The following is a 26,864-nucleotide window of genomic DNA, read 5'->3' as shown; positions in this document are numbered from 1 at the left end:
CTTCTCAACCTCCAACCCAAGCACGGTATTAAGTACTATAGATTCTAATACCTCTCGTGTTTGGGGTTTACATAAAAAAAAAAAAAAAAAACTCTTGAAATACCCCACTATTATTGCATATGCTGTGCAGTGTTTACACTGGACAGATAATGTACACAGTGAATTATATCTATATGTTTATACAGAATTATAGCATACATTTATTTATTAATTACTGTCCTTATGAATTTCAGGTTACGGCTAGAGAGCGATGCAAAGAGACGAAAATTCTCCTCTGAGGGATTGACAGAAAGTCATATTCCACAGCAGCAGCCAACCTATAATGAACCTGATTCTAAAGTTCCAAGACAAAAAGAAATGTCTGGGGAACAAAATTCAACACTCAGTGATAATTTAGATCTATCTCCAGAAGAAATACAGATGGTTAGTTTTTTTATTTTTTATTATTTGCATGAATTTAATGCATCAGTAGGCACAATGCTTAAGGTAACATGAATAGGCAAATGGAATCTTTTATAATTCAGTTTAAATATGTATGCCATGGCCATTTATGAATATTTCTTATTCATTTTTTCCCTTTTCCTAAATAATGTTATAGGTACTGAAAAAAAAAATTTATACTTCCATTTGATCACAGTGAAGTAATTTTATAGGCGATTTTAATGTTCAGAACTATACAGGGTGTTTCAGTTAAACGTTTCAGAACTTCTAAGAGGGGTAGGGTACATCCTGACAACTCGAAATCATATAGCAATGTGGGGTCGGAAATGCTTTTCTGAAGCGGTGTTGTACACAGAAGCACCATAAAAAGAAAAGAGACCGTAAGTGAGAAATCGTTTTAATAATACATGAAAAGAAGCAAAAGGTACATGGATTAAAGTAAGTGTTCAAAGTTTCTTCCACGGGCTACAATGCACGCCTCACATCTCCGACGCATGGACATCCGAACATTCTGGAATACTCCAGGCGAATTTCGAATTTCTTCGGCAGCTACTGCGATTCTTGCAACCAGCTCCTCAGCATTGTCAACAGGGGTGTCATAAACTAGCGATTTCATATGACCCCAGAAATAAAAATCAAGACATGATAGGTCGGGTGACTGAGCAGGCCAACGCACGGGACCACCACGTCCGATCCACTATTGACCAAATGTGACATCCAGGTAGTTACGAACATCTCCGCTATAATGGGCAGGGGCTCCATCGTGTTGGAACCACATTGTCTGTTGCGTCGATGCAGAAATCTGTTCATCTCTCAAAAGTTGTGGCAATACTTGCTGCAGAAAGATCAAGTAGATAGGTCCGGTTAGACCTATCTACTTGATAATCCATGTACCTTTTGCTTCTTTTCATGTATTATTAAAACGATTTCTCACTTACGGTCTCTTTTCTTTATGGTGCTTCTGTGTACAACACCGCTTCAGGAAAGCATTTCCGACCCCACATTGCTATATGATTTCGAGTTGTCAGGATGTACCCTACCCCTCTTAGAAGTTCTGAAACGTTTAACTGAAACACCCTGTATATAGATCCGATTGGTAGAGAAGCTAACGTTTGTGCTATTTCTAATGATTTCAGACAATTTATTCATTAACCACATACAGTACCTAATACTTGTTCTTTTTCTCACCAGCAATCCTTCAGACTACACAGTTAGTATTATTTCTCTAGTTACTCAGAGCACAACTTGGTGATGGAGTCTATTGCAGGACCATTTTCAGCCTTGTGTTGTTTGCCGTTATAAGAATGGTAACTGGGGTACTGATTGAATTACTGTTTTAAATCTCCTAATGCTAACATCAATAGATATTAAGCATCAGGAGATTTAAATAACCATGGTCTGCACAAACAGGTTTTTTTTTTTTTTTAGGAGCATTAGCAACTAAGGCGATATTGCTCCGGGATATGCGGTGGTCATTCCCTGACCTTTCCGCGTCCTCCGTATTTGGTGGTGACGGGCTTGAACCCTGGTCTAATCAAGAAGCGTGTGCTACGCACTGCTGCTCCTTCCCACCTGGCTATGGAGGCGCCACACAAACAGGAGATCTGTTTACACGGGTAATCTCACTAAAATTATTCTTGAGATAAAAATCCTTTTTTTTTCTCATTTCACTTTAAACTGCTATCCTCTGTCTAAGCCAGTGATGGGCAAACTACAACCCGTGGGCCAGATGCGGCCTGTCTAGAGGTTCTATCCGGCCTGCCGCAGATTTTAAAACAATAGTATAGAAATTTTCAATTTCAATGTTTAAAAAAAATTTATTTAAGGGCGTGTTCCATTTTTTGCATATGCAAAAATGTACATAGAAATTTGAATATTTTTTGCATATGCAAAATATAGTTGTGATAATTTATTTAAAAACTTTTGCATGTGCAAAAAATGGAACCCGCCCTAATAAATATGTATAAAATATACTTATTTGCTTTTATATTTAAATAAAAAAAAAATAGAAACAAGATTTGGAAAGAAGAATTTAGATATACCGCTTACGAGTTTATATTAACAACAACAGAGGCGCTAATATTTATCCACATGACCACATCAAATAACATTAGTCGGTTCGGGAATGTATGTGAAGCGGGAACCTACTGTTGAATGGAAAGATGGCGGACAGGCCGACGCATTCCAACTTCATAAATGTTGAATGTTAGTGTCATGATGGTGAAATTATTAAAAATAGTATTGTTGTTGGTGCTTGTGAGTTTTATTGTGGATATTAGTAAAATATTTCAACCCCAAAATGTCTACTAAAAAATGTAAAATTGATTCAGAGTGCCGTGTTTTCAAAGATGAATGAACCTGGAAGTACTTTTTCACAGTTGTAAAGGATAAACCACTGTGTCTCATCTGCAATGAAACTGTAGCAGTCTTCAAAGAATACAACATTTCCCGCCACTTCACTTCTAAGCATAAAAATTCCAATTATGAAGCAATGTCCGAATATGAAAGGAAAAGAAAAGTAGAAAATCTTCGCAAAAAATTATCAAGTTACCAAAATTTTTTTAAGAAAAAAATTGTTCTCAGAAAGCAGCTACATATGCAGGTTATATTGTAGCATACAATATTGCTAAAAGTAATAAAGCTCTCTCTGATGGGGAGTTTGTTAAACACTGTATGCTCCAAGTTTGTGATGTTTTATGTCCTGACAAGAAAAAAGATTTTGAAACTGTAAGCTTATCCTGAAAAACTGTGACTTCTAGAGTCGAAGCCATAAATAAAAATGTGACATTACAGTTGGAGTCAAAGATTGCTCAATTTAAATTCTGCTCCATTACTATGGATGAAAGCACTGATATAAATGATACTGCTCAGCTAGTATTATTTATGAGGTGTTGATTAAAACTTTTCTATTATTGAGGAATTGGCATGCATGCGGTCGTTAAAAGGAACAACAATAGGGTCTGATATTTTTCATGAATTTCAGGAAGGGCTTTCAACATTGAAGTACCCATAACAAACATATGTAATATTACGACTGATGGAGCACAAAGTATGACATGTAAAAAATCTGGATTTGTTGGGATATTTAATCAAAAATACTTCGGGAATAATGTTGTTTTTCTTCATTGTGTTGTACATCAAGATACCCTGTGTAAATCTGCCTTGAATATGAAACCTGTGCTTGATGTAATCATGAAGCTTGTAAATACTATTTGATCTCGTGGGCTTACTCACAGACAATTTCGAGATTTTTCTTGAGTCCATGCAATCTGAATACTGTGATGTGCTGTATTGCACGAAAGTTAGGTGGCTGAGTGCAGGACACGTCTTTGAGTGAGTTTGACAGCTGAAAGACGAGATAGTGTCATTCTTCCATGAGAAACCGTGGTCTGTGGAGTGTGAAATATTGGAAGATACAGCATGGCTTTCGGACCTTGCATTTTTCACAAATTATCTGTGTCACACGAACAAGTTGAATGCCAAAATGCAAGGAAAAAATCAATTTATCGATGATATCTTGGGCCATCTCAGAGGTTTTAAACTACAACTTGTTCTGTTTGCTAATCAGATAGCTAAGACTGACTTGTCTCACTTCCCGAGATTAAATTCAATTGCCCCAGTAAATAAAAACAAGCTTAAGAGTTACGAAGATGGCCTGAGAAAACTTCATCTTGAATTTAAATGAAGATTTCAAGACTTCAGTGCCATTGAAAAAGACTTGGATATTTTCAGCATGCCTTTTAACGTGGACTGTGAAGTAGTGAGACCAGACTTACAGCTTGAATTAATTGAATTGCAATCTAACAATCACCTCAAACAGTTGTTTCGCAATGTCCCAAAATTACAGTTCCACAAGTCTTTGTCGAAATCAAGTTTCCCAAATCTGATATCTCACTCCCAGAAAGTTAGTGCTATGTTTGCTTCATTCTGTATATGTGAACAGGTGTTTTCTACCCTGAAACTTCGAAAGAGTTGTATTAGAAACAGACTGACAGATAAGCATTTAACTTCACTTTTCAGAATCAGTACATTCCAGTTCAAACCAAAACCAGATTATGAGGAACTTTTAGAAATGCAGTCACAACTTCATTCATCACATTAGTATTAAAGAATTTTTAAAATATACTATTTTTTTTAGTCTTTATTGCGTTTTATAATAAATTACATTGGCCCGCCAAAATTTTTTCTTTTTTTTTTTTGGCCCACTCCTAAAAAAATTTGCCCATCACTGGTCTAAGCCATAGCTTTCCAAAGAATATTCTAACTGTTCAAGATAATAATATGGCATTTCACAGATAGCTTCACTTTCTGCACACCCTAAAGATCAAAACAGTTGTTAACCAGTTATGAGGTCTGATAAAGAATATTCAAGTTATGCTCATTGTTTAAGGCTGTAGCAGAGTGCAATGTGACAAAGCATGAAGCATTTAGATACATTTCATCCATGCCTCCTTTCAGTAAAAGTTCACTTGCTTATAACAATATCTGTTATTGTCAGCTGACAACAGGGCATAAATTCAAATTGAGGAAAGAGTTGCAGAATAGATGTGCAGAAATTTGCCTTTTGCCAGTGAGCGGTTGATTGTTGGAACGAACTTTCATCTATCATTGTGGAAGTTGATAGCTTAAATAAATTCAAAGAAGAACTGGACAAACTTTTGAAGTGGATGGAGTGATGAATGGGAAGTGGGTTTTTTCTCCGCTTTTCCTTTTTTTTTTTTTTTTTTTTTTTCTGCTGATGATGTATAAGCTTGCTCTCTTGCATCATATGGTAATAATAATGAAAATGTGTTTTCAGACCTCATATTTCATAAAGAGCTAGTAAAGAGAGTTAATGAAGAGCTCTATGTTGTAGTCGTGAGATGCAGCTCAAAGAAAAAGACTGAAAAAGTGTGAACCCCCAAAGCTGGTTGTTTCATTGTTACATTCATTGATCATTCATTGCTACTTGTATAGTGTTTTTTGGCCAAACACGGAATTGTTTAAGTCAGGTAGCCCTTGTAATCTAGATATAGCTCCAGGTGTTTGTTTGTTTCCTAGGAAAGAAACACTAAAAGGACTTGTGTGATGTTCAAACTAAGAATAATATTATGATGGATCAACTTTTGGCAATTTCAAAGTCAGATTTTTGAAAATTTCATAAATTTTTTCCATGCACACTTTCACTTCTGCTACATCATGGGATGGTTTTGTTGCATCCTTATATAAAGATAAAGCTGACTTATTAGTAGCCTACTTTTCCTCTAATTTTTCCATTGATGATACCCCACTGTACTGCACACATTTCATTCATTGCCTCCCTTTGGCCTTATGATAGAAAAATATTAGAAGAAATTTCTCTAGTGTTTTTCCCTCTGCATGGAAACTTGCTCATAACCAGCCAGTTCCTACAAAGGAGAACAAATCCTTCCCTTCTAGTTATTGCCCCATTGCACTTCAATTCTTTCCAAAGTAATGGAATGTCTAGCAATTGCCAACCCTTACACTATTCCATTATCTCTAACAGTTTTTCTAGTTCTTCATAAAATTTATTCAAACTACCCATCTTTACCCATCATTTGTTCCAACAATTGACCATCTTATTAAGAATTTGCAGGAAAAGGAACCACTAGACGGTAGTGATCACAGTATACCGATGTGGGATTTACTTAAAGATATAATTAATATCAAGGGTAAAGGAAAGGGTTTTTGCTTCCGTAAAGGTGACTACAGTGGTCTCAGACAGTTTTTAAATTCTGTACAGTGGGATCAACTGATGATGCTACCAACAGCAAATTCTAAGTGGGAAGCATTCAAGGAATTAATTGTGGAAGCTACTAAACGTTTCATACCTATTAAGAAATATTGTTCAAGGTTTAGCATTAGCATTAGTAGAGGCATATGATGCAAGAAAGCAAGCTTATGCAGCATCAGCCAAAAAAAAAAAAAAAAACCCTTCCACTTCACCCCTCCGTTCATTCGAAATACCTGTCCAGCTGAGCCTTAAATTTATTTAGGCTATCAACTTCCATAACAAGGGATGGAAGTCTGTTCCACCAACCAACTACTCGCTGGCTAAAGGCAAATGTCCGTACATCTATCCTACATCTGTCTTTCCTCAATTTGAATTTATGCCCTCTCAGGTGATTATTCTGAGCAAGAGGAAGAATCCCATCAGCATTGAGCATGCTCAAACCATTCAAGGCTTTATACACCTCTATCAGATCACCTCGCTGGTGCCTAGTCTCCAGACATTGTAATTTGCAAAACTTAAGCCTTTCTTCGTAAGAGCAACTCTTCGTTCCATTCACTAAATCTTGTTGCCCTTCTCTGTACTCGTTCCAGTAGCTCTACATCCTTCTTGAAATGAGGCCTCCAGACCTGTATACAGTACTCAAGGTGTGGCCTGACCATTGCCTTATACAAGGGAATAATCACCTCCTTATCCCTGCTGGAAAAATTCCTGTATATCATTGACAATACTCCATGAGCTACTCTTGCAGCCCGTCTGCACTGCTCAGAGAACTTCATATCTGCCTGCACAATTACCCCCAGATCCTTTTCGTTCTCTACCACTGTCAGTGTAGTACCACAGAGTCGATACGTTGCTCTGGGGTTGCTGTTTCCCATATGTAGTACTTTACATTTGTCAATGTTAAACTTAATTTGCCACCTCTCAGCCCATCTGCTCAACCTTTCCAGATCCTATTGCAGCAGCATATCATCAGTAGTGTCCTTAACTACCCTGCCAACCTTTGTATCGTCTGCAAACTTGGCATTAAGCTTGATATACCATCATCAATATTATTTATAAATACAGAAAACAATAATGGACCCAACACTGAACCCTAAGGGACTCCACTAATAACATTAGTCCACGATGAGCAGTGTCCATTGATTACCACTCTCTGTCTTCTCCCGCTCAACCACCCCTTTATCCATAGCAGCAATTTGCCTCCAATGCCACACTGCTCCAATTTGTGCAGCAGTCTTCCATGTGCAACAGTATCAAAAACCTTTCTATGATCGAAGTATATAATATCAAAGTTATTCCCTTCATCCAGCTCTTTTGTGACTGCATCATAGTATCCAATCAAATTGGTCAGGCAAGACTTCCCCTTAACAAAACCATGCTGTGTCCGAGCTATAACTGAAGTCTTGTCTAGATGATCCTGCAGTGCTTCTTTAACCAGTGCCTCCATTAATTTTCCTGGAACAGAAGTTAAACTCACAGGTCTCTAATTACTTGTGTCAGCCTTTAATCCTCATTTGTGAATTGGGGTCACATTTGCACTTCTACAGTCTATGGGTACCTCCCCTGAGTCCAAGGAAGCTCTCATAATTATGGCTAGGGGTTTGCTTACCTCCTTTAATATAACTGGATAGATCCCATCCACCCCAGGTGCCTTGTGTTTATCTTCAACAATTTCTCCTCCACTTTACTCTCAGTTATTACAAGATTATCTAGCTTACTGCCAGAGTTGAATACACCTCGGGCACTCCTCTCGCTGAATAACTCCTCATGTGTGAATGTTGATGCAAAATATTCATTTAGTTTGTTAGCTGCCTGAGCAGGATCATCAACAGTTGAATCATCGATATCAAGTGGACAAATCTGATTCATCCCCTTCCTTCTAGAGTTTACATAAGTAAAGAAATCTTTGCTGTTTTTCTTTGCATCCTTTGCCAAAGATTTCTCATAATCTGCCTTTTTCCTGCCTAACCTCCTTTATGACTTGGTTACAGACCAGCTTATATCTATCATAGGCTTCTGCGCCACGTGTTAATTTATATGTATCCCATGCATTTTTTTTCTCTGCCATGTGTCTCATTAGTTCATCTGACATCCATTTAGGCCTAAACTTTGAACAATATTTCTTAGTTGAACAATAACCTTGAACAATATTTCTTTAGGCCTAAATGGTTGTCAAATGAACTAATGAGGCTCGTGGCAGAGAATAAAAATGCATGAGATGCATATAAATTATCAGGCGACACAGAAGCCTATGGCAGATATGAGCTAGTCTGTAATCAAGTCACAAAGGAGGTTAGGCAGGCGAAGGCAGATTACCAGAAATCTTTGGCAAAGGATGCTAAGAAAAACAGCAAGGATTTTTTTACTTATATAAACTCTAAAAGGAAGGGGATGAATCACATTGGTCCACTTGATATCGATGGTTCGACTGTTGATCATCCTGTTCAGATAGCAAACAAACTGAATGAATATTTTGCATCTACATTCACACATCAGGAGTTATTAAGGATTGAAAATGCCAGAACGTTATCAAATTGTAGCAGGGTGCTTAATGATTTTGTAATAACTAAGAGCAAATTGGATGAGAAATTGTTGAAGTTAAACATAAGAAAGGCACCTGGGGTGGGTGGGATCTATCCAGTTATATTAAATACCAGGTCTTTGTTAAGTATTAATGATATTTGTGAAGGTGTAGAATTTTGCCTGTCCAGTACCACCATGGTCTTTCAAGACGTTATGTATAGGCAGGGTCATGGCACAGCCATGGGTTCCCCCATTAGTGCTGTTGTGGCTAATTTAGCCCTGGAAGAATTGGAAGTTAGGATCTTTGATGGTGTGGAATTTCCCATATGTAAATGGAAAAGATACGCGGATGATACTTTTACCATCATACAGAAGGAGAAGGAAGATCAAATACTTAATGTGCTTAATAGCTTCTCCCCTTTCATCCAATTTACCTCGGAGGTAGAGACAGAGGGATCCCTCCCGTTTCTTGATGTGTTGGTGATCATATAAGGTTGTAGGCTTAAGACAAAGTTTTCAGGAAACCTATGTGCCAGGGCAATATACCCATTATAGCTTGGCACAAACCAGCCAACACAAGAACAGTGTGGTTAAGGCCTTAATAGATAAGGTTGGGTGCCACTGCAGTACCCCCGAGGATAAAGAGAGAGAAATTATTAGAGTCACAGCAGACCTCAAGAAATGTGGCTATCTCCATAGGGTTTTGGATAAATTTATTAGAGGGGTAGGCTCCACGCGTAGTGAGTCGTCTGCCCCTATGATCACTGCGTACATTGCTTACTATCCAGGCCTTATTGAACGCATTGCACGTACAGTGCGGGGGTGCCAGATACGCCGTGTGCAACTTCCGGGACGGAGGTTGCACACAGTGATATCACAAGTTAAAGACCCCATAGCAAAAGAAGTTAGTAGTGGAGTGGTATATGAAATTAAATGCCCGGATTGCGGGGTTTGTTATGTTGGTGAGACAGGGCGACGACTTAAAGAACGTCTGGGCGAGCACATGAAGGCTATACAAACTGCAAATTATGTGAAGTCTGCTGTGGCTGAGCACTATTGGGAGAAGCAGCATCAGATTTCCCCTGAAGCTGTGATCATCACTGACCGAGCTCAAGGGTTCTGGGACCGTAAATGGCTTGAGAGCCTGCGCATTTGGGCGGCTAGCGGTAACACTATTAACAGGGATAGGGGTGTTCACATACACCCCCTCCTTGAAACTGTTGTTCTTGAATGAGATGATCGGTTTTTATTGGCGCGCTCTCGAGCCATTTCCGGTTCCAGCACGCAGGTGGGAAATTCCAACCATATTCCTGTGGGACCATGTGACAAGTGCCGTGGGCCTGCTATTTAAGGATGTTGTCGTACAACAGAAGCACACTGTTGAGAAAGGAGTCTGTTGTCTCCGAAAGCTACAGTTTTTAGTGCTTTTATTAATATTTTATTATTTTAACTTCAGTCACAGTCATTTTATATTTATTGTAAATACATCTGTTTTTATTAGTTTTACTTTGTTCAGTTATTTTAAAGATTTTAACGCTTTTATTTTAATTTCCATTTCTGTCATAGTATATATATTTTAATTGTATTTTAATTGTAAATAAACTTACATTTTATTTTATTTAAATTGGTTGGTGTGAAGCATAAATATTTCAACAGTTTAACTTCTGTTACGGGTAAAATAATGGAGTCACTGGTTAAAGATGCATTGCAGGATCATCTGGACAAGACTGCAGCAATAATTCAGACACAGCATAGGTTTGTTAAGGGAAAGTCTTGTCTGACAAATTTGATTGGATATTATGATGTGGTTACAAAGGAACTGGATGCAAAAAATAATTTTGATATCATATACTTGAATTTCAGGAAAGCTTTTGACACTGTTGCGCATGGAAGACTACTGTACAAATTGGAGCAGAATGGTATTAAGGGTAAGTTGCTACAATGGATAAAAGGATGGTTGAGTGGGAGAAGACAGAGCGTAGTAATCAATGGGCACTGCTCTTCGGGGACTAATGTTATTAGTGGAGTCCCACAGGGTTCGGTGTTGGGTCCACTATTGTTTTGTATATTTATCAATGATATTGATGAAGGTATATCAGGCTTAATGTCGAAGTTTGCAGATGATACAAAGGTTGGCAGGGTTGTTAATGACAGTAATGGCAGTGTGCTACTGCAACAGGAATCTAGAAAATTTGGGAAGATGGGCTGAGAAGTGGCAACTGAAGTTTAACATTGACAAATGCAAAGTACTGTATATGGGTAGAAGTAACCCCAGAGGAACGTACCAACTGTGTGGTACTACACTTAGGATGGTAGAAAATGAAAAAGACCTGGGAGTAATTGTGCAGTCAGATATGAAGTTTTCTGAGCAATGCAGATAGGCTGCCAGAGCAGGTTATGGAGTTTTGTCAATGATATATATAGGAATTTTGCTAGCAGGGAAAAGGAGGTGATTGTCCTTCTATATAAGGAAATGGTCAGGCTATGCCTTGAGTACTGCGTATAGGTCTAGAGGCCTCATTTTAGGAAGGATGTAGATTTGCTTGAGCGTATACAGAGAAGGACAACAAGATTAGTGAGGGGAATGAAGGGATCCTCTTACCAAGAGAGGCTTAAGTTCTGCAAATTGCAACGGCTGGAGACTAGGCACCTGCGAGGTGAGGTGATCTGATTGAGGTGTATAAGGCCTTGAATGGGTTGAGAATGCTGAATTCTGATGGGATTCTTCCACTTGTTCAGATTACGAACCCAAGGGGGCATAAATTCAAATTGAGGAAAGACAGCTGTAGAATAGATGTGCAGAAATTTGCCTTTAGCCAGCGGGTGGTTAATTGCTGGATCAAACTTCCATCTGTTGTGGAAGTTGACAGGTTAAATAAATTTGAGGAGGAACTGGACAAACATTTAGAGGGAATGGTTATGTGAATTTTATTTTAATTTTTGGCTGATGCTATATAAGGTCATATGCTTGCTTTCTTGCATCACATGCCATTATTACTATTACCTACTGAATTGAAGTGGCACATTATCGCCTTAGTTGCTAATGCGCCAATAAAACCCAACAACCAACCAACTGAATTGAAGGGAAATTTTCACTCATCTACCTTGCAACCATCCTCAGTTTGAATTTATACACCTTCGTGTATAGTCTGAGAAAGAGGAAATATTCTATCAGCATTGAACTTACTCAATTCATTCAAAGCCTTAAACACTTCAATCAAATCTCCTCACAGGTGCGCCTACTTTCCAGACACTGCACTTTGCAGAACTGAAGATTTTCCTGATAAGATAACTGGTCTTGTTACTCTTCTCTGTGCCTATTCTAACAGATCCACATTGTTCCTAAAATGAGGCTATCAGGCCTGTTTGCAGTACTCAAGGTGTGGCCTAACCATTACCTTATACAATGGGATAGTCACCTCTTAATCCCTGCTGGCAAAATTTCTGTATATCAATTTCAAAACCCTATGATATGTCCTGGAAGCCTGTCTGCACTCTTCAAGGAACTTCATACCTGACTGCACACTTATCCCCAAGTCTTTTTCATTCTCCACTACTCTGAGTGTGGTACCACACAATTGATATGTCAGTCTGAGATACTGCTATCCGTGTGGAGTACTTTGCATTTGTCAATATTAAACTACAGATGCTACTTCTCAGCCCATATAACAAAATTGTCTTGCAGTAGCATACCTGATTACTGTGATTAACCATCCTGCCCACCTTTGTGTCGTCTGCATACTTAGATATTTAACCTGATTAATGATTATCAATGTGGATTTTATGAGTATTGACAACTGCTGATATTTCGATTTACTTTACTGACTAGTTGCTTTCAAAATTTCTAAAGCATTTGAACATGTTTGGGATTCTATTATTATTATTATTATTATTATTATTATTAGCCATATGGTGCAAGGAAGCCTGAGGCTTATGCTGCACCAGCCAAAAAAAAAAAAAAAATTCCCTATTACCCTGAGAGACAGAGAGAGAGAAGTAGAAAGGAATCACCAAGAAGGGGAAGAATGATGATATCCAGCTCAGGACCCTGGGTATGCCAAGCCCATACTCACCAGATGTGAGCCCATTCCTTTGAATATCCACCACCAGTCTTTAAATGTTAATTTCCAGTAATTTTCCACAGGGTAAAGGAAACTTTGTTAACTTCATTTATTTAAATAGGCTTCCATCTTATGGTCTGTCTTTTGTGTTTAGAAATTGGATAGCCATTTCTCTGAAGTTAGAAGACAGACAGCCATCTGCACACAATGGCAGATGGTTGTCTTCTCAACTAATGAAACTTCTCAACTAATTCTGTAATTTCTTAAGGTTCTGTAATTTCACTCCTTTCCTCCTGTATTATTAATGACCTTTTGCCATTGAGTGAGAATATCATCTGTATTTTTGCTGAGAATAGTACACTACTTTCTACCTTCCAGTTTAATAAATTCTGCACAAACAGCTAAAATTTCTGGAATATTCACTGCCAGTCCTTTAAGTATTTATCTCCTTGTAATTCTAAATTGGGAAAAGACAACTTTATTAATGTCAGTCCTAAAACTCAGTCCTGCTTTATTTTTTTTTTTATTTATTTTTTTTTTTCCAACAAAGGAAGGCGCATCCGTAGCCAGGTGGGAAGGAGCAACAGTGCGTAGCACACGCTTCTTGATTAGACCGGGGTTTGAGCCCGTCACCACTAAATACGGAAAGGTCAGGGAATGACCACCGCATATTCCCGGAGCAATATGGCCTTAGTTGCTAATGCTCCTAAAAACCAAACAACAAACAAACAAACAATCCAACAAAGGAGTCAACTGCACTCATGCCCATCTTCATCAATACCCAGGTTTATAGACAAGATCATATATCTTTACTTGAGATAACCCTTAACATTTCATTTTGCATAAGTGTATCACAAATATTGCACCTGCATTGAGAGAAAAATAAAAAAAAAATGGATTTTCTCTTTCACTCATCTAAATGTCTTCTGACTCTATATAAATCACAAATTTACTCCACCATGGAATATTGCTCCCACATCTGGGGTTGGTTTTCCTGAAAATTCTCTTTGCCACTATCCATAAGAGGGAAGCCACGTTGATTAATGATTATTCACTTACAAACTCAGTCTCCTCCTTAATTGTTATTTGGTTTTTTTTAGGAGCATTAGCAACTAAGGCCATATTGCTCCAGGATATGCGGTGGTCATTCCCCGACCTTTCCGCATCCTCCATATTTGGTGGGCAAGGGTTCGAACCACGGTCTAATCAAGAAGCGTGTGCTATGCACTGCTGCTCAAGGAGGAGAGGCGCCTCCATAGCCAGGTGGGCAGGAGCAGCAGTGCGTAGCACACGCTTCTTGATTAGACCGTGGTTCGAACCCTTTCCCACCAAATATGGAGGATGCGGAAAGGTCGGGGAATGACTACCGCATATCCCCTGAGCAATATGGCCTTAGTTGCTAATGCTCCTAAAAACCAAATAACAAACAAACAGTTCCCTCCTTGTAACTTATATGTTTAGTTTCTGCTAATGCTTTTTCTTTATTTTCATAGGCACTGTTCTTTTGAATTAACATCTGTAATTATCCTCTTTCTTCAAAAACAGTTTAAAAATGTGCTGGAACTATTTGACATCCATTCACAGGCCAGCTCTTAACTTCACTGAACTAACCTTCCTCTTCTGTATACCTGACAACTCTTCTCATATAATTGTAAGTTTTCCAATAATGTGGTGTGGCTTCTGGTTTTCTGACAAGTTCAATTTTCTTCCAATTTTTGGGAAAATTTGTGTTATTTTTCAAACATGCATGTATGAACCTACTGAATTTAATACATGCTTAAAAGCCAGCATTTGGTGGCTCAGCCACACCTAATGTTCTGTATGATTTTTTAGTCATTTATCTGGGAATAAAAAATTTTTCTTTTTTAGATATAGAGAAAGAATTTTTTATTTTTCATTTAAAATATTCTTCACCATATAATGTTTTACCATTTGTTCATTGTTCTTGGTGTTATGTATTAGTACTTTGGATGGTTGGGAAAGAAGTGTAGGTTTTGTTTAGAATAATTGAGATTTAATGTTAAAATTCTGCTATGGTTACTTTGAATACAATATTATCAGGTGAGAAAGCAAATTATCTTCTATAACTTAGGGATATGCATATGTACATAGTGTTTGCCTGTATTTTGAAATGAAAACATACCTCAAAAAAGGTGGTAGGCTTGTATTTCACAGCTTGTGCCAATGTGACATTATTATATTATATGAAAAGGAAAGTGATATTGCTCAACCATATTAACTCATCCAGGCACACAAATGCATTGTTTTTTTTATGCATGTGGGGTCAAAGCAATCCTACACACATGCCTTTGAAAAATCAGCAACAAATAATTCAACGTTGTTATATTTTTTTTGTTGCCACCTTTATTTTTAATATTTTCTGAAGACAACTGTTAAAAATTCATTTTTATATTAAAAACATATTTTTATGTTTTTAATATAAAGTTGAGTAAAGCTTAATATGATGTTGAGTGTATTTTAATTTTTGAAATTAAAACTCCCTTTTAGACTTGATGACAAGAAAAATGCAAATCAGAAAATCCACTCACCTCAGTGAATGTGGGCAACTGGAGCGGCACTCCTGTCAATAACAGGAGTGCTGCTGCATGAAACATGAAGCACACGCAAACAGTTTGATTCCAGATCAAGCTTTTGTCATGAAGCCAGAGAGCATTACTAATTAAAGAAAAGCATGCAACAATCAAGGCGCCTCCGTAGCCAGGTGGGAAGGAGCAGCAGTGCGTAGCACACGCTTCTTGATTAGACCGGGGTTCGAGCCCGTCACCACCAAATACGGAGAATGCGGAAAGGTCAGGGAATGACCACCGCATATCCCGGAGCAATATGGCCTTAGTTGCTAATGCTCCTAAAAACCAAATAACAACAACAACAGCAACAATCAAGCCAACTCACTTTCAGTAATTGTACATGACAAATGCCACTTAGCATGTGCATATAATTAGGTTAAACTTAATTCCTGAATTTTTCCTAATTGTGCAATAACTAAGAGAAATTGCTGGAAATTTCAGTGGAGAAATCAAAGAAAATATTTTCAAAAACAGCTATTAGGAGTTTCAGCTGAGTGGAAAAAGTAGATGAAGAGCATCACAAATTGCTGAAATATTTGTCTAGGTCTCATTGATCCCGTGTGAAGGACTTTGGATTCAGTATGTGAAACACATCCATAACATCAAGTGTCAAGGAAGAAGCAAAATAAGTTTTTTTTTTTTTTTCTGAACTTCTTTTATCATAAATTATGACAGGTATGTTTACATATTTGTATTTTTAATAAAAATATATTTAATTTTATTCTTGTTTTTTTTTCTAAGTATTTGTTCCATATTATATAATGTAGTTGTTTTTATTATTAAAGAAAATTAAGGCGCCTCCGTAGCCAGGTGGGAAGGAGCAGCAGTGCATAGCACACGCTTCTTGATTAGACCGGGGTTCGAGCCCGTCACCACCAAATATGGAGGATGCGGAAAGGTCAGGGAATGACCACCGCATATCCCGGAGCAATATGGCCTTAGTTGCTAATGCTCCTAAAAAAAACCAAAACAACAACAAACAACAATAAAGAAAATTAAGTTAGCTTGAATTTGTTGAGTGATGTTACTGTGCTGTGGTTGGTAGTAAATTCTCTTAGATTGGCATGGTGTATTATATAGTTAACTTTAATTGGGTCATAAAACAATGATTTTGAATAGCCAGTGTATGATATGCATTAATTAGTTATCATTAAATTGGGAGAAATGTCTGAAATGCCATTCAGACAGTGCCAGAATGCTTTAGAACTGCATATAAAAGCTAAATATCTTAAAAAGTCTTATAATTTTGGATTTCTAAAGTTGGCAAGTGCTTCTTTTCTTTGGTACAACTTTCTTTTATATGTATTTCCCAAAAATTACAAAAAAGACTACAGAAATTCAAGTGCAATGTCAATAACAAGTATCTTTCAGCTTCTCAACCTTCAACCCATTTGTAGTACTAGACTACTGCAGCTTTTAACACTGTATTGTTTGGAATTACAAAAAAAAAAAAAAAAAAAAAAACCTTTTATTTTTGTCTTGTATAGCTAATTTTCATTTCAACTAGTTACAACTTTTATCTTATTCTAAGATCCATGAAGATCTTGTAAGTTTCTATTTAACAGCACAGTATCATTAGTATACAATAATGAAGTACTCTCTGGTGTATATGTTTTATTTGGCATATCTATTATTGAGCTTAATTTAATCACACGGTCTCATAAGTAATAATACTATTTTTTGTCATCCTTATTCATTGTGTTATATTTTACTTTCATGTAAACCCCTGGCTTGTAGCTGTGAAGGGTGTTGTGTATGGCGATGTACCTTTTGTATGCAATAAAGAGTTCATCTTATTCTAAAATATCACCTTATTCTTGGTTTAAAATCATTCACTTTCCATGTTATAAGCCAATGAGTTTTAGGGTAATAGATTTCATTAAGGTCAGTGCTATTCAATCATGAAAGTTATAATCTAATTGGGAATTGTTTTTCCTAGAGATGTCCCTTTTCTCTACACAGTAGCTTACCTTTCCCCATTTCTCCTATTCTTTCTTCTCCATATGCCCTTTCCATCTTTTGCCTCTTCCTTCTCCATTCCATTTTTCTATGTTTGATCTGTTTTTATTTTCTCTTCTTTCCATTTTCTTCCTCCCTTCCATCTGTGTCTGGATTCAATTACTTCAGTAGACTATGTTCTGTCATAAGCAGTGATAAAGTGCCACCCCCCCTCAAAGTGTTTGAAAATCAGAGAAAATTGCAGAACTAAATTCTTCATTCCAGTGATACCTTGCATCTCTGTAATTGCATGGATATATCTCACTCCTATCAACGAACAGCTTTCGAAATTCTTTAGCCTGCAGAATACATGGGGTCTTCCAAACCTTGCATGAATTTAAGCAATTTTGTGAACTAATCTGTCCATATAACTGAAACTCTCAGTAGCTGTCAAAAAACTGTTTTCTTTGATTTCTCCATTGAAAATTTCAGAAATCTCGTTAGTTATCATGCAAACAAGAAAAATGAAGGATTGAGTATGAAATGCTTCTAAGCTTTTTTAATTTATTCTCAAAATAAATGAATAGGGGGTTGCCCTTTCTAAGGCTCACTTTAAAAAGGTGCTAGTTACTGTTGTTGTTATTGTTGTTATTTGGTTTTTAGGAGCATTAGCAACTAAGGCCATATTGCTCCGGGATATGCAGTGGTCATTCCCTGACCTTTCCGCATCCTCCGTATTTGGTGGTCACAGGTTCGAACCCCGGTCTAATCAAGAAGCATGTGCTACGCACTGCTGCTCCTGCCCACCTGGCTACGGAGGCGCCGTGCTAGCTACTGTGATTGCTGGAGTTTTTTTAGTGTATAAGGTAGGACATGTGAGAGTGTGCTGTAACTGATTGTTCAATTGGGAATAGAAAAGAAATAGATTGATTAAGACTAATGAAAGAAGAAAATGCTAAACTACATAACAAATATATTAAATTGCTGTTGCAGTTAAGGTTGAACTTGGCAAGATTCGGTTCTGCATACCAAGCCACCCAATATTCAAAATATTCAAAGTAAAATGGAAATAAAATGAAAACATTATTATTAATAGTAGTGGAAAATGATGCAAGAAAGCAAGCTTATGAGATATATGGCATCAGCCAAAAAAAAAAAAAAAAAAAGCTAACATGTCATATTTCATCTGTCCATCCCCTCTAACAGTTTATTTAGTTGTTCCTTGGGTTTATTCAAACTACCCACCAGATGGGAGTTTATTCCAACAATCAACCACCCTCTGGCTGAAGGCAAATTAACGCACATCTGACATGCAACCATCCTTTCACATATAAATAATTAAAAACAAAGCAACATTTACCTTTAGCAGTGCAAACACCTAATTTTCTCTCCTTTCCACCCACCAAAGAATGAGTACCACTTTTATAATGAAATAGGTAATTAGATAAATAGGAACCAGGAACTCTCTAAAGGCACTTTTCAAAGTGACATCAGTGTTTATGAACTCCCAGAACGATGGATCATATTTCAGCCATTGACTGCTGGGAATTAAATCAATGCAAGTCCCTATATATGATCCAAACCTGTCAGAAAATAATGAACAGAACCCAAAATTTGAAAGTATGTTAAGCCACTATCATCTGTAGTTTAAGAAAACAGAACACAAATTTAAATATCAACTGAACTAGTTGACAAGTCTAAACAAAGTGGAGGGAGCATATGATGAGAATTTTGTCAATCAATTTGGCCCTGGAGAGATTGTGAAAGGCTCATGGGGTAGAATTTTTTTCCGCATGGTCTGTGCTTGTTAACAGGAGAGACTGCTTTTACAGGGATGGGGCACACTTAAATAGAAAGGGTGCAAGAATATTTGCTGATGCTATCAAGGTAGTGTTAGGCGGGTTGGAACACTTCTAGCCTGGGGGGATTTACAGGCGAAAAGATTAACAGTGGCCGCAGGCAGAGGCGAAAGTGATTCTTGCAATGCTAACCGAATCAACGTTATTGACTGAGTTGGCGTCATTTAAGAAGTGACATCATTTCCATATCTTAGTATGAACTTACTCTACTGAATCAATATTAGTGACCAAGTTATTATCATTATTGCCATTTAGGAAGTGATGTAACTTGCATCATTTAAAATCTAACAGCCACCTAATAGGAAGTGACATCAATTGCATAATTTCCGTAAAAAATTTCATCAACAATCAATTGCGTCATTTCCTTTACTGTAAGAAAATTTTGTTACCAGTTGACTTTACTCTAGTGTCGCCATAGATGTTTTCACATCAAAAAGGTCATGTTACTTACCTAGATATGTTTATTGAAAACAATATTGCTATAGCACCTTTCCAGGATGTAGTCAAGTGTGAGAGTGCAGTACATACATGTTTCAGTGAACTGCGTTTCAAGCCTATGTGACTGCTGTATATGATTAACAATTGTGTTCATTGTTGAAATGATTATTTGTAAACCCCTTTGATGTAGTAGATATGCCAGACTTTAATTTTTTGGCCCTATGTAGCTAATGGTCAGCAAAGTGCAGTAGACGCTGGACTACTGGAGTGAACCATGAATCAACTTTAAATGCTTGGTAAATACAGTTAATGATTGTATTAGTTGCATTCATTGTTGTAATTGTTATCATATATTTTCTATCGAAAGCTCCTGACTTCTGGAAACTGATATCCAATTGAAAATTAACTAGAATAAAGGTGATTTTTTTAAAAAAATTACTACTACAATTATTAATAAAAAAATTATGTAATTATGTAACAGATACATAATGAGTTGCTGCCACTCTACTCTGAGACTGATTGTGTCACTGATAATGTCACAGCGGCAGCCGTTAAAAACGTCTTTACTGCAGGAATTCATTATGAAACTAAAACTGTGTGTAAAGTTAGCATTTTGTGTATATGTTCATTAAGATGTATTATAATTTCAATACCGAATTATTTTAGGAAATTGTCTTTTCGCCCATCCTCCATTTCCTTTTCGATAATGAGCAGTAAATTGTGCAAGTGTTATATCTTTTAATGTTTCGCCCCATTTTTTCATATTTATCAAAAATTCTATCTTTCCACATATCTAAAAACTCACTATCAACTTGTTGTTTGTCCAATTCAGCTTTTGATTTATGTAAATTCTGACCCTTGTTGCCATACTGTTTGGCACATATTCAATTGCTCTTGAAGACATGTACATTGGGTATCGTGATAAATACCAAGCTGTCTCTTGTGAACTCATCTCCACAGAATTCAATACATCTGCACTTAATGCTCCTGTTAGATCAGTTATATCCATATCAGGATATTCTTCTTGTAGCTCTATAATTTTCCTTTGCAGGTTGCTTATTCCTCTGTTAGTGTTATTCACATATTCAACTATATATGCTGCACATGAATATTCTTCTATGATAAATTGTAAATCCGAATTAGACTTGAGCATTCCTAAAATCCAAGGATTGTAATTATTCATAAATTTCTCTTCTATCTTGCATTTAAGAAATACATGTGGTCGTTTGATACCAGCCCTCAAAATATTTAGATATTCTTCTGATTGGCATTGATTTGATTTAAGGAATTCTTCGAAATTAACATGATTATCCAATTCTAATGAGTCTTGCATTTTACGATATTTTTTGCGATAAGCTAATCTTCAGTTGTCATCTGTGGCCATCGATATCAATATATGAGTTTGCGACATTGGCCAAAAAGGTGCTTCAAATCGACATTCGCATTATTATTTTTATAACAGGTAAAAGTATGTTTATTTTGCTGTAAATTTGAATAATCTAAAGTTTTCTCTGTAGAACATAATGCATCTATCATTTGGGTTGCTTCTTCACCCCACCTTCTTTTTCTTCTAATGGTGCAGCGGGTACGTTGTTCATCCATAATAATATATGTGCATGTGGACTGGGCGCCTCCGTAGCCAGGTGGGAAGGAGCAGCAGTGCGTAGCACATGCTTCTTGATTAGACCGGGGTTTGAGCCCATCACCACCAAATACGGAGGATGCAGAAAGGTCAGGGAATGACCACCGCATATCCTGGAGCCTTAGTTGCTAATGCTCCTAATAAACCAAATAACAAACAAACAAACAGCATGTGGACTTCCTCAATGTTGAACTTCAATGTGTTTAAAGAAATTCACAACATATTTCTCAAAAGGACTATAGGTTTTTGATTTTAAAATTGAGTATACTCTCAACAGTTTTATTAAAGTATATGGCACATGTTATGGGGACTTCATTTATTAATGTAGCTCTTTCCATGTAAGGTAGATCCATAACTTCATTAGTTGTAATTTCTCATTTATATCTGAATTTGTATAACATACATAGTAATACTGGCCATGTTGGTTCACACTAGGGATTGCATAAAACCGAGAAATTTCAAAACCGAGTTTAACCAAAGTTTACTCTTAAAACCGGTTTTAAAACCGATTTTCTCAGACTTAGGTAAAATAATTAAAAGCTTATAACACAGGTATTTATTTTATCTTGGGTAGATTGTACAACTCGTAATCAAATCTTTTAAATAAAATCTATCACCTCTTATAGTAAAAAAAAATTAAAAAATTAAAATGGTCCAAAAAAATAACCAGCTTGAGATTATACAAAATTACAAATTGTATTCAATCATTTGAATAAAAACTATCTTCTCGTATAGTAAATAAAAAAATAATAAGCCCTATAATAATAATAATAATAAAAAAATAAAAATAATGTGAAAAAAACAGCTTGGGGAAAGTACTTTACTATTTATTGCTCAGCTTTTTTCTGAAAATTATCCTTTAAAAAACACACTATATTAAGCATTTTTCCTGATAGACTTGACCTTATTTTTGTGTTAAAGAGACCAGTGATCGAAAACACTCTCTCAGATTGGACACTTGTTGGTTTAATGGTCAGTAGTGCTCTACGGCCTCCGTAGCCGAGTGGGCAGGAGCGGGAGTGCAGTAGCACACGCTCTTTGAGTAGACCGGGGTTCAAGCCCCTGACTGCTGAATACGGTCGATCTGCCAACCCGCACTGGACCAGCGTGGCAGATTATGGTCCATTTCCCTCAGCATGAATTGTTGAGGAGGCTTCCACCCTGCAGTGGGTTGATAATGGCTGCACTTTACTTTTTTTTTTTTTTTAGTGCTCTATAAACTTTCTCCAGCTTTTCACTTCTACTGCTAGTTGCCTCCAAAATTTTAAATTCTTTGCTGATTTCCAATTCACTCGGATATTTTGAAGGCTCTTCAGTTAATCTTTTTATTACACTATCATACTCTCGCATGAGTGTATCTCCAACATCGGAACTAGATGAGTCTTTGTTTTCTTCTAAAAGAACAGTTCGTTTATTTTCAGTTTCTTCATTCAACGCTAAGACTCCTTCAGAATGTTTTGCAAATAATCTCTTCAGCGTGCTTTTTCAAAACTTGCTTACTTGGAAAATCAAAAGTTCTTGAACCTGAATCTTCTTTCCTAAACTTTTTGGACTTGTGTAGATAGCTCAGCAAAGCCACAGTTTGGCAATTTCGTCTTGCATTGTAACGCTGCAAAAGGCTTTGGTGAAACTTTAAAGCAAATGGGTTTTTTGCTGTATCAAGCTTAGCAAGCAGAAATTCTGTTGAAGACTCTGCTTTAAGTAAGTCTGTATCTTCTGAGGTTATAGCCTTCAGAATCATTTCAACTGGTCGCAAAGTTTCACGTAGCAATTCAAGTGTTTTCCAGTCATCGTTAGACACAGCTTCAGTTGACAGTACTGCACATAGAGCATTTGGAATGCAATTTTTCAATTTCAAAAATCTCTCAATCATATAGAATGTGCTATCCCATCTAGTCTTGCAATCTAATATAAGTTTATATTCTTTCCCATTAAATTTTGCTTTAACAAAATTTTGTAATATGTCATTTTTGGTAGGCGATTTTCGAAAAAGCTTGCAAATTTTTCTGACTTTGTTAATAGTTTGTGCAATATTGGCCATTGGATTGAAGAAATAAATGAGCTCATCGGTAAAGTCGGTTTGACAATTCGAAAATTGTAGATCTCTTAAAGTATCATTTATAACTGACACAATATAATAGTGTAGCTTAATTTCGGTTTGATAAAGTATGCATGCCTTGCTGTCTTTCTTCAACTTCTTCATCATCACTACTTTCTTCATTATTTTCATTTTCTTCATTGTCTATGGGAGACTCAGAGACTGTGGCACCATAATTGATTGCTTTTTCATAAAGTACATCTATAACTGGCAGATGTATACAATGGGCTATACATTGTTGATGATTAGGCGTAATTTGCTTGCGAAACTTAATCATCATTGCTGCTGCATCGGTGGTGCAGGCAACAATATCCTCATCCAAGTTCAAACCAAATTCCTTCAAGTGTCCATTCACAATTTGCTCAGTTCTGCTATCAAGTGAACCATTAATCTCAATAAGACGTAACGACCAATGATTGTCTTTTGAATGCACATTTATATTCCTATACCTTTTATTTTGTATAGGCGTATATTCATCTAGAGTCAATGAATACCGTGCACCCAAAACCAATGAATTTTTGAAATGCTGAATGAATGAGTTCTTCTTTCTGTTTTATAATAATTCAGAACCATATTTTTAATTCCATTCACTGAGGCTGGTGGTAATTTATCGTATTTATTTCTCTGAAAGTGAAGGCTTGATTGTATAAACCCACTCTTGGCAATTGAATTAAAAGAAAATCCATCTAAAGCAGCTAATTTTGAAATCTCTTCTTCCATAGATTTTTTAACGATAAAGTTTTCTAATGTTCTAATCATTTTTACGGGAGGTTCACTGTTATCTTGTTTAATGTCAACCTGATGCATTTTCTTTAAATGCAACATCAAAGATGATGTAGATCCTCCAGACGACTTCATTATCTTCTGACATTTCGAACATTGTGTTTCATCTTTGCTTTTTCGAGCAAAATAATTCCATACATTTGATTTCATCTTAGACATATTAAGAGTAATAAATATTAATTAGTAGGAATTTATATCACCGACAATTTTAAATAAAAATATTGAAGATAACAAAGGCACGATACTATGTGTCACTCCCGCAAGCACTGAATGAAGAGTCTAAACGAGGCAATTTCAAAATTTTCACGAAAGAAATTTTTTATTTATTTACTTGCAATTTTTTTTCCCCAATTAAATCTATTGTATTTTCAAAATTACATAAAAGCTAAATTTGGTGAAGCTGCTTTTTGGTGAACATTTGATCGCAAATTTAATAGGAATAAAGAAGCAAAAAACTTTCTACGATTGAAATTTGATGCAATATTCAGCGAATCTGTTTCTAGTGAGTAACCATCAATAAAGCGCGTTCCATAACTTGCCTGGCGAACAAGATAGATGGAGCGGAGAAATGTTGAGCATTTTCTTTAACGCTATCGCTCCGACTCACTCAGTTGTAAATGAGTACACCTGCATCGTGCCATGATACAGGTGGGAAGATAAAAGGTACCCCTCCTAGATTTGGGCCACTTGCCCATGAGATTCGTACCTTAAAATAAAATAAAACAAAAACATGTTTAAAACATAAAGCAGTTGAACGATCCAGACAAACGAACAAACAAAAGAAAATGTGCGTAACAAAAAACTATATTCGAGGGCAAATTAAGAAAATATTCGAATCCGGTTTTAGAAGCTCGGTTTCGGTTTTAAGAACTCAATATGAAAACCGATTTAATCGGTTTTATAAAGCCGGTTTGCAAGCCCTAGTTCACACACACTCAAAGCCAAGAACATTGTAGGTTTTCCTAATTGATGAATCATGGCAAACACATCTCATTTACATTGGCTCCAGTAACACAGTCAGTCCTCGTATAACACGTGTTTAAACTACATGAATTCGATCATACATGATTTATAAATAGAGGAACAATATCACATATAACCTGAACCAAATTCGCTTATGCACGATTCACCTTTGTGTTTACAAGAAATGGCAGTCGAATGCGCAATCACCCCAACTTAATGCAACACGATAGCAATGTTTGTTTGTTTGTTTGTTTGTTTGGTTTTTAGGAGCATTAGCAACAAAGAACATATTGCTCCGGGGATATGCGGTGGTCATTCCCTGACCTTTCCGCATCCTCCGTATTTGGTGGTCATGGGCTCGAACCCTGGTCTAATCAAGAAACGTGTGCTACGCACTGCTGCTCCTGCCCACCTGGCTATGGAGGCGCCACTACGATAGCAATGATGAGAATATTCTGAAAAAGTATTTGTTTTTTATATCAGTGAAGGGGGAAACACATTTTACCATAATAACATAAAACCCACACAATTCCAGCTATCAGTATTATCGCAAATGCAATTAGATAGTTTACTATCAGTTTATAACAGATTCCACTAGCAGAAACGCAACTGGAAATTGTTTTATTGTTTTATGGTAATAACCCCCAGAAATGTGCTTCAGTAAAATGTGAGCTAGTGAGGTGTTGTTTGTGTCTTTCTGCCTTTAGGGTGTTGTTTATTCATTTGCTACAGGCATGCAGCTTTGTGTATCAAGCGTGCCTCCTCATTTTGTAATTGTGCTTTATTCCCTAAAAATTAGTAAAATACTTAAAAGGTGTGAAAAGGAAGCGTCCTGGTGAAAACATTACAGATTCAAAGAGAAAAATAAAAGCAATATCAATAAACAGAGGCGGACTGGGTCAAAAATTCTTACCTGGGAAAATTTGTATTCGTCTCATACTAGCGTTTATGGCCAAAATCACACCCGTCTCTGGCCCACCGGGGTTTCCCCAGTAAGGCTTATGGCCAGTCCGCCTCTGTCACTAGAGAAAAAATATGAAATTGTGAAATGCTTTGAGCGAAATGAAAAACCATGTGATATTGCACGCGCTACAGGCCTAAATGAGGCAATGCCGAGAATTAGAAAAATGCAGAGAAAATAAAAACAACTTTCATAGCAGGAACAACTCAAAGTTAATTAAAATCCATTAGATCAAGACACAAAGAATTGGAAGAGATGGAACTGCTGTCATCTGTTTGCATAGAAAATCAAACAAAAAACAAGTTTGCTTACGATAGAAGCAAAAGAATTAGCAATATTTTATTACGTAAAGTCGTAATAAAATACTTAAGTATTTTATTATGATTATTTATTGTGTTTGGTAATGTTTTGGTTTCAAATGTGTGTTCAGTCTTGGGTGGTCGGCACCTAACCCTATTTTTCCCATAGGGCCTGTTGTTTATATTGCACGATTTTGCATTGCATGAGGGTTTCTAGAAACACAACTAACGTGCTATACGAGGACTGACTGTATGCTGAATTGGAAATTGATTTTAGAAATGCCAAGTTAGACTCTAATGACTTGTTTATAAATTCTTTCAATTCCATTACAGAACGAGTAATGTTAGCTGTTATTCATACTGATTTAAATGCAATTTGTAAATTTTCTGCAGTATGCATTTGCATAATTTTCATTACCATATATAGCAAACATTGGGGAGTTACTCCACGATGATCAGATCTATGAATTTCACTCGATGCCATCATAAAGGGATAATTTTCAATCCATTTTTAAATTTTCATGCATGTCCCAAAT

The 26,864-nt window shown here is 36.6% G+C and overlaps 1 protein-coding gene across 1 annotated transcript in view; it reads left to right on the top strand.

The window, feature by feature from the left end:
• Positions 1-26,864, top strand: part of Syx18 (syntaxin 18) — a 131,299-nt gene that overhangs the window by 88,976 nt on the left and 15,459 nt on the right. Inside the window, exon 6 of the mRNA XM_090368710.1 lies at positions 234-423. Coding sequence (XP_090224836.1) covers positions 234-423 — 190 coding nt within the window. The remainder of the gene's footprint in view (positions 1-233; positions 424-26,864) is intronic.

Source organism: Mastigoproctus giganteus, chromosome 2 (genome assembly GCF_048544385.1).
Source record: "Mastigoproctus giganteus isolate SK-2022 chromosome 2, ASM4854438v1, whole genome shotgun sequence".
Taxonomy (NCBI): Eukaryota; Metazoa; Arthropoda; class Arachnida; order Uropygi; family Thelyphonidae; genus Mastigoproctus; species Mastigoproctus giganteus.
The sequence above is the reverse complement of the archived record's forward strand: the minus strand, read 5'-3'. Positions and strand labels throughout refer to the sequence as shown.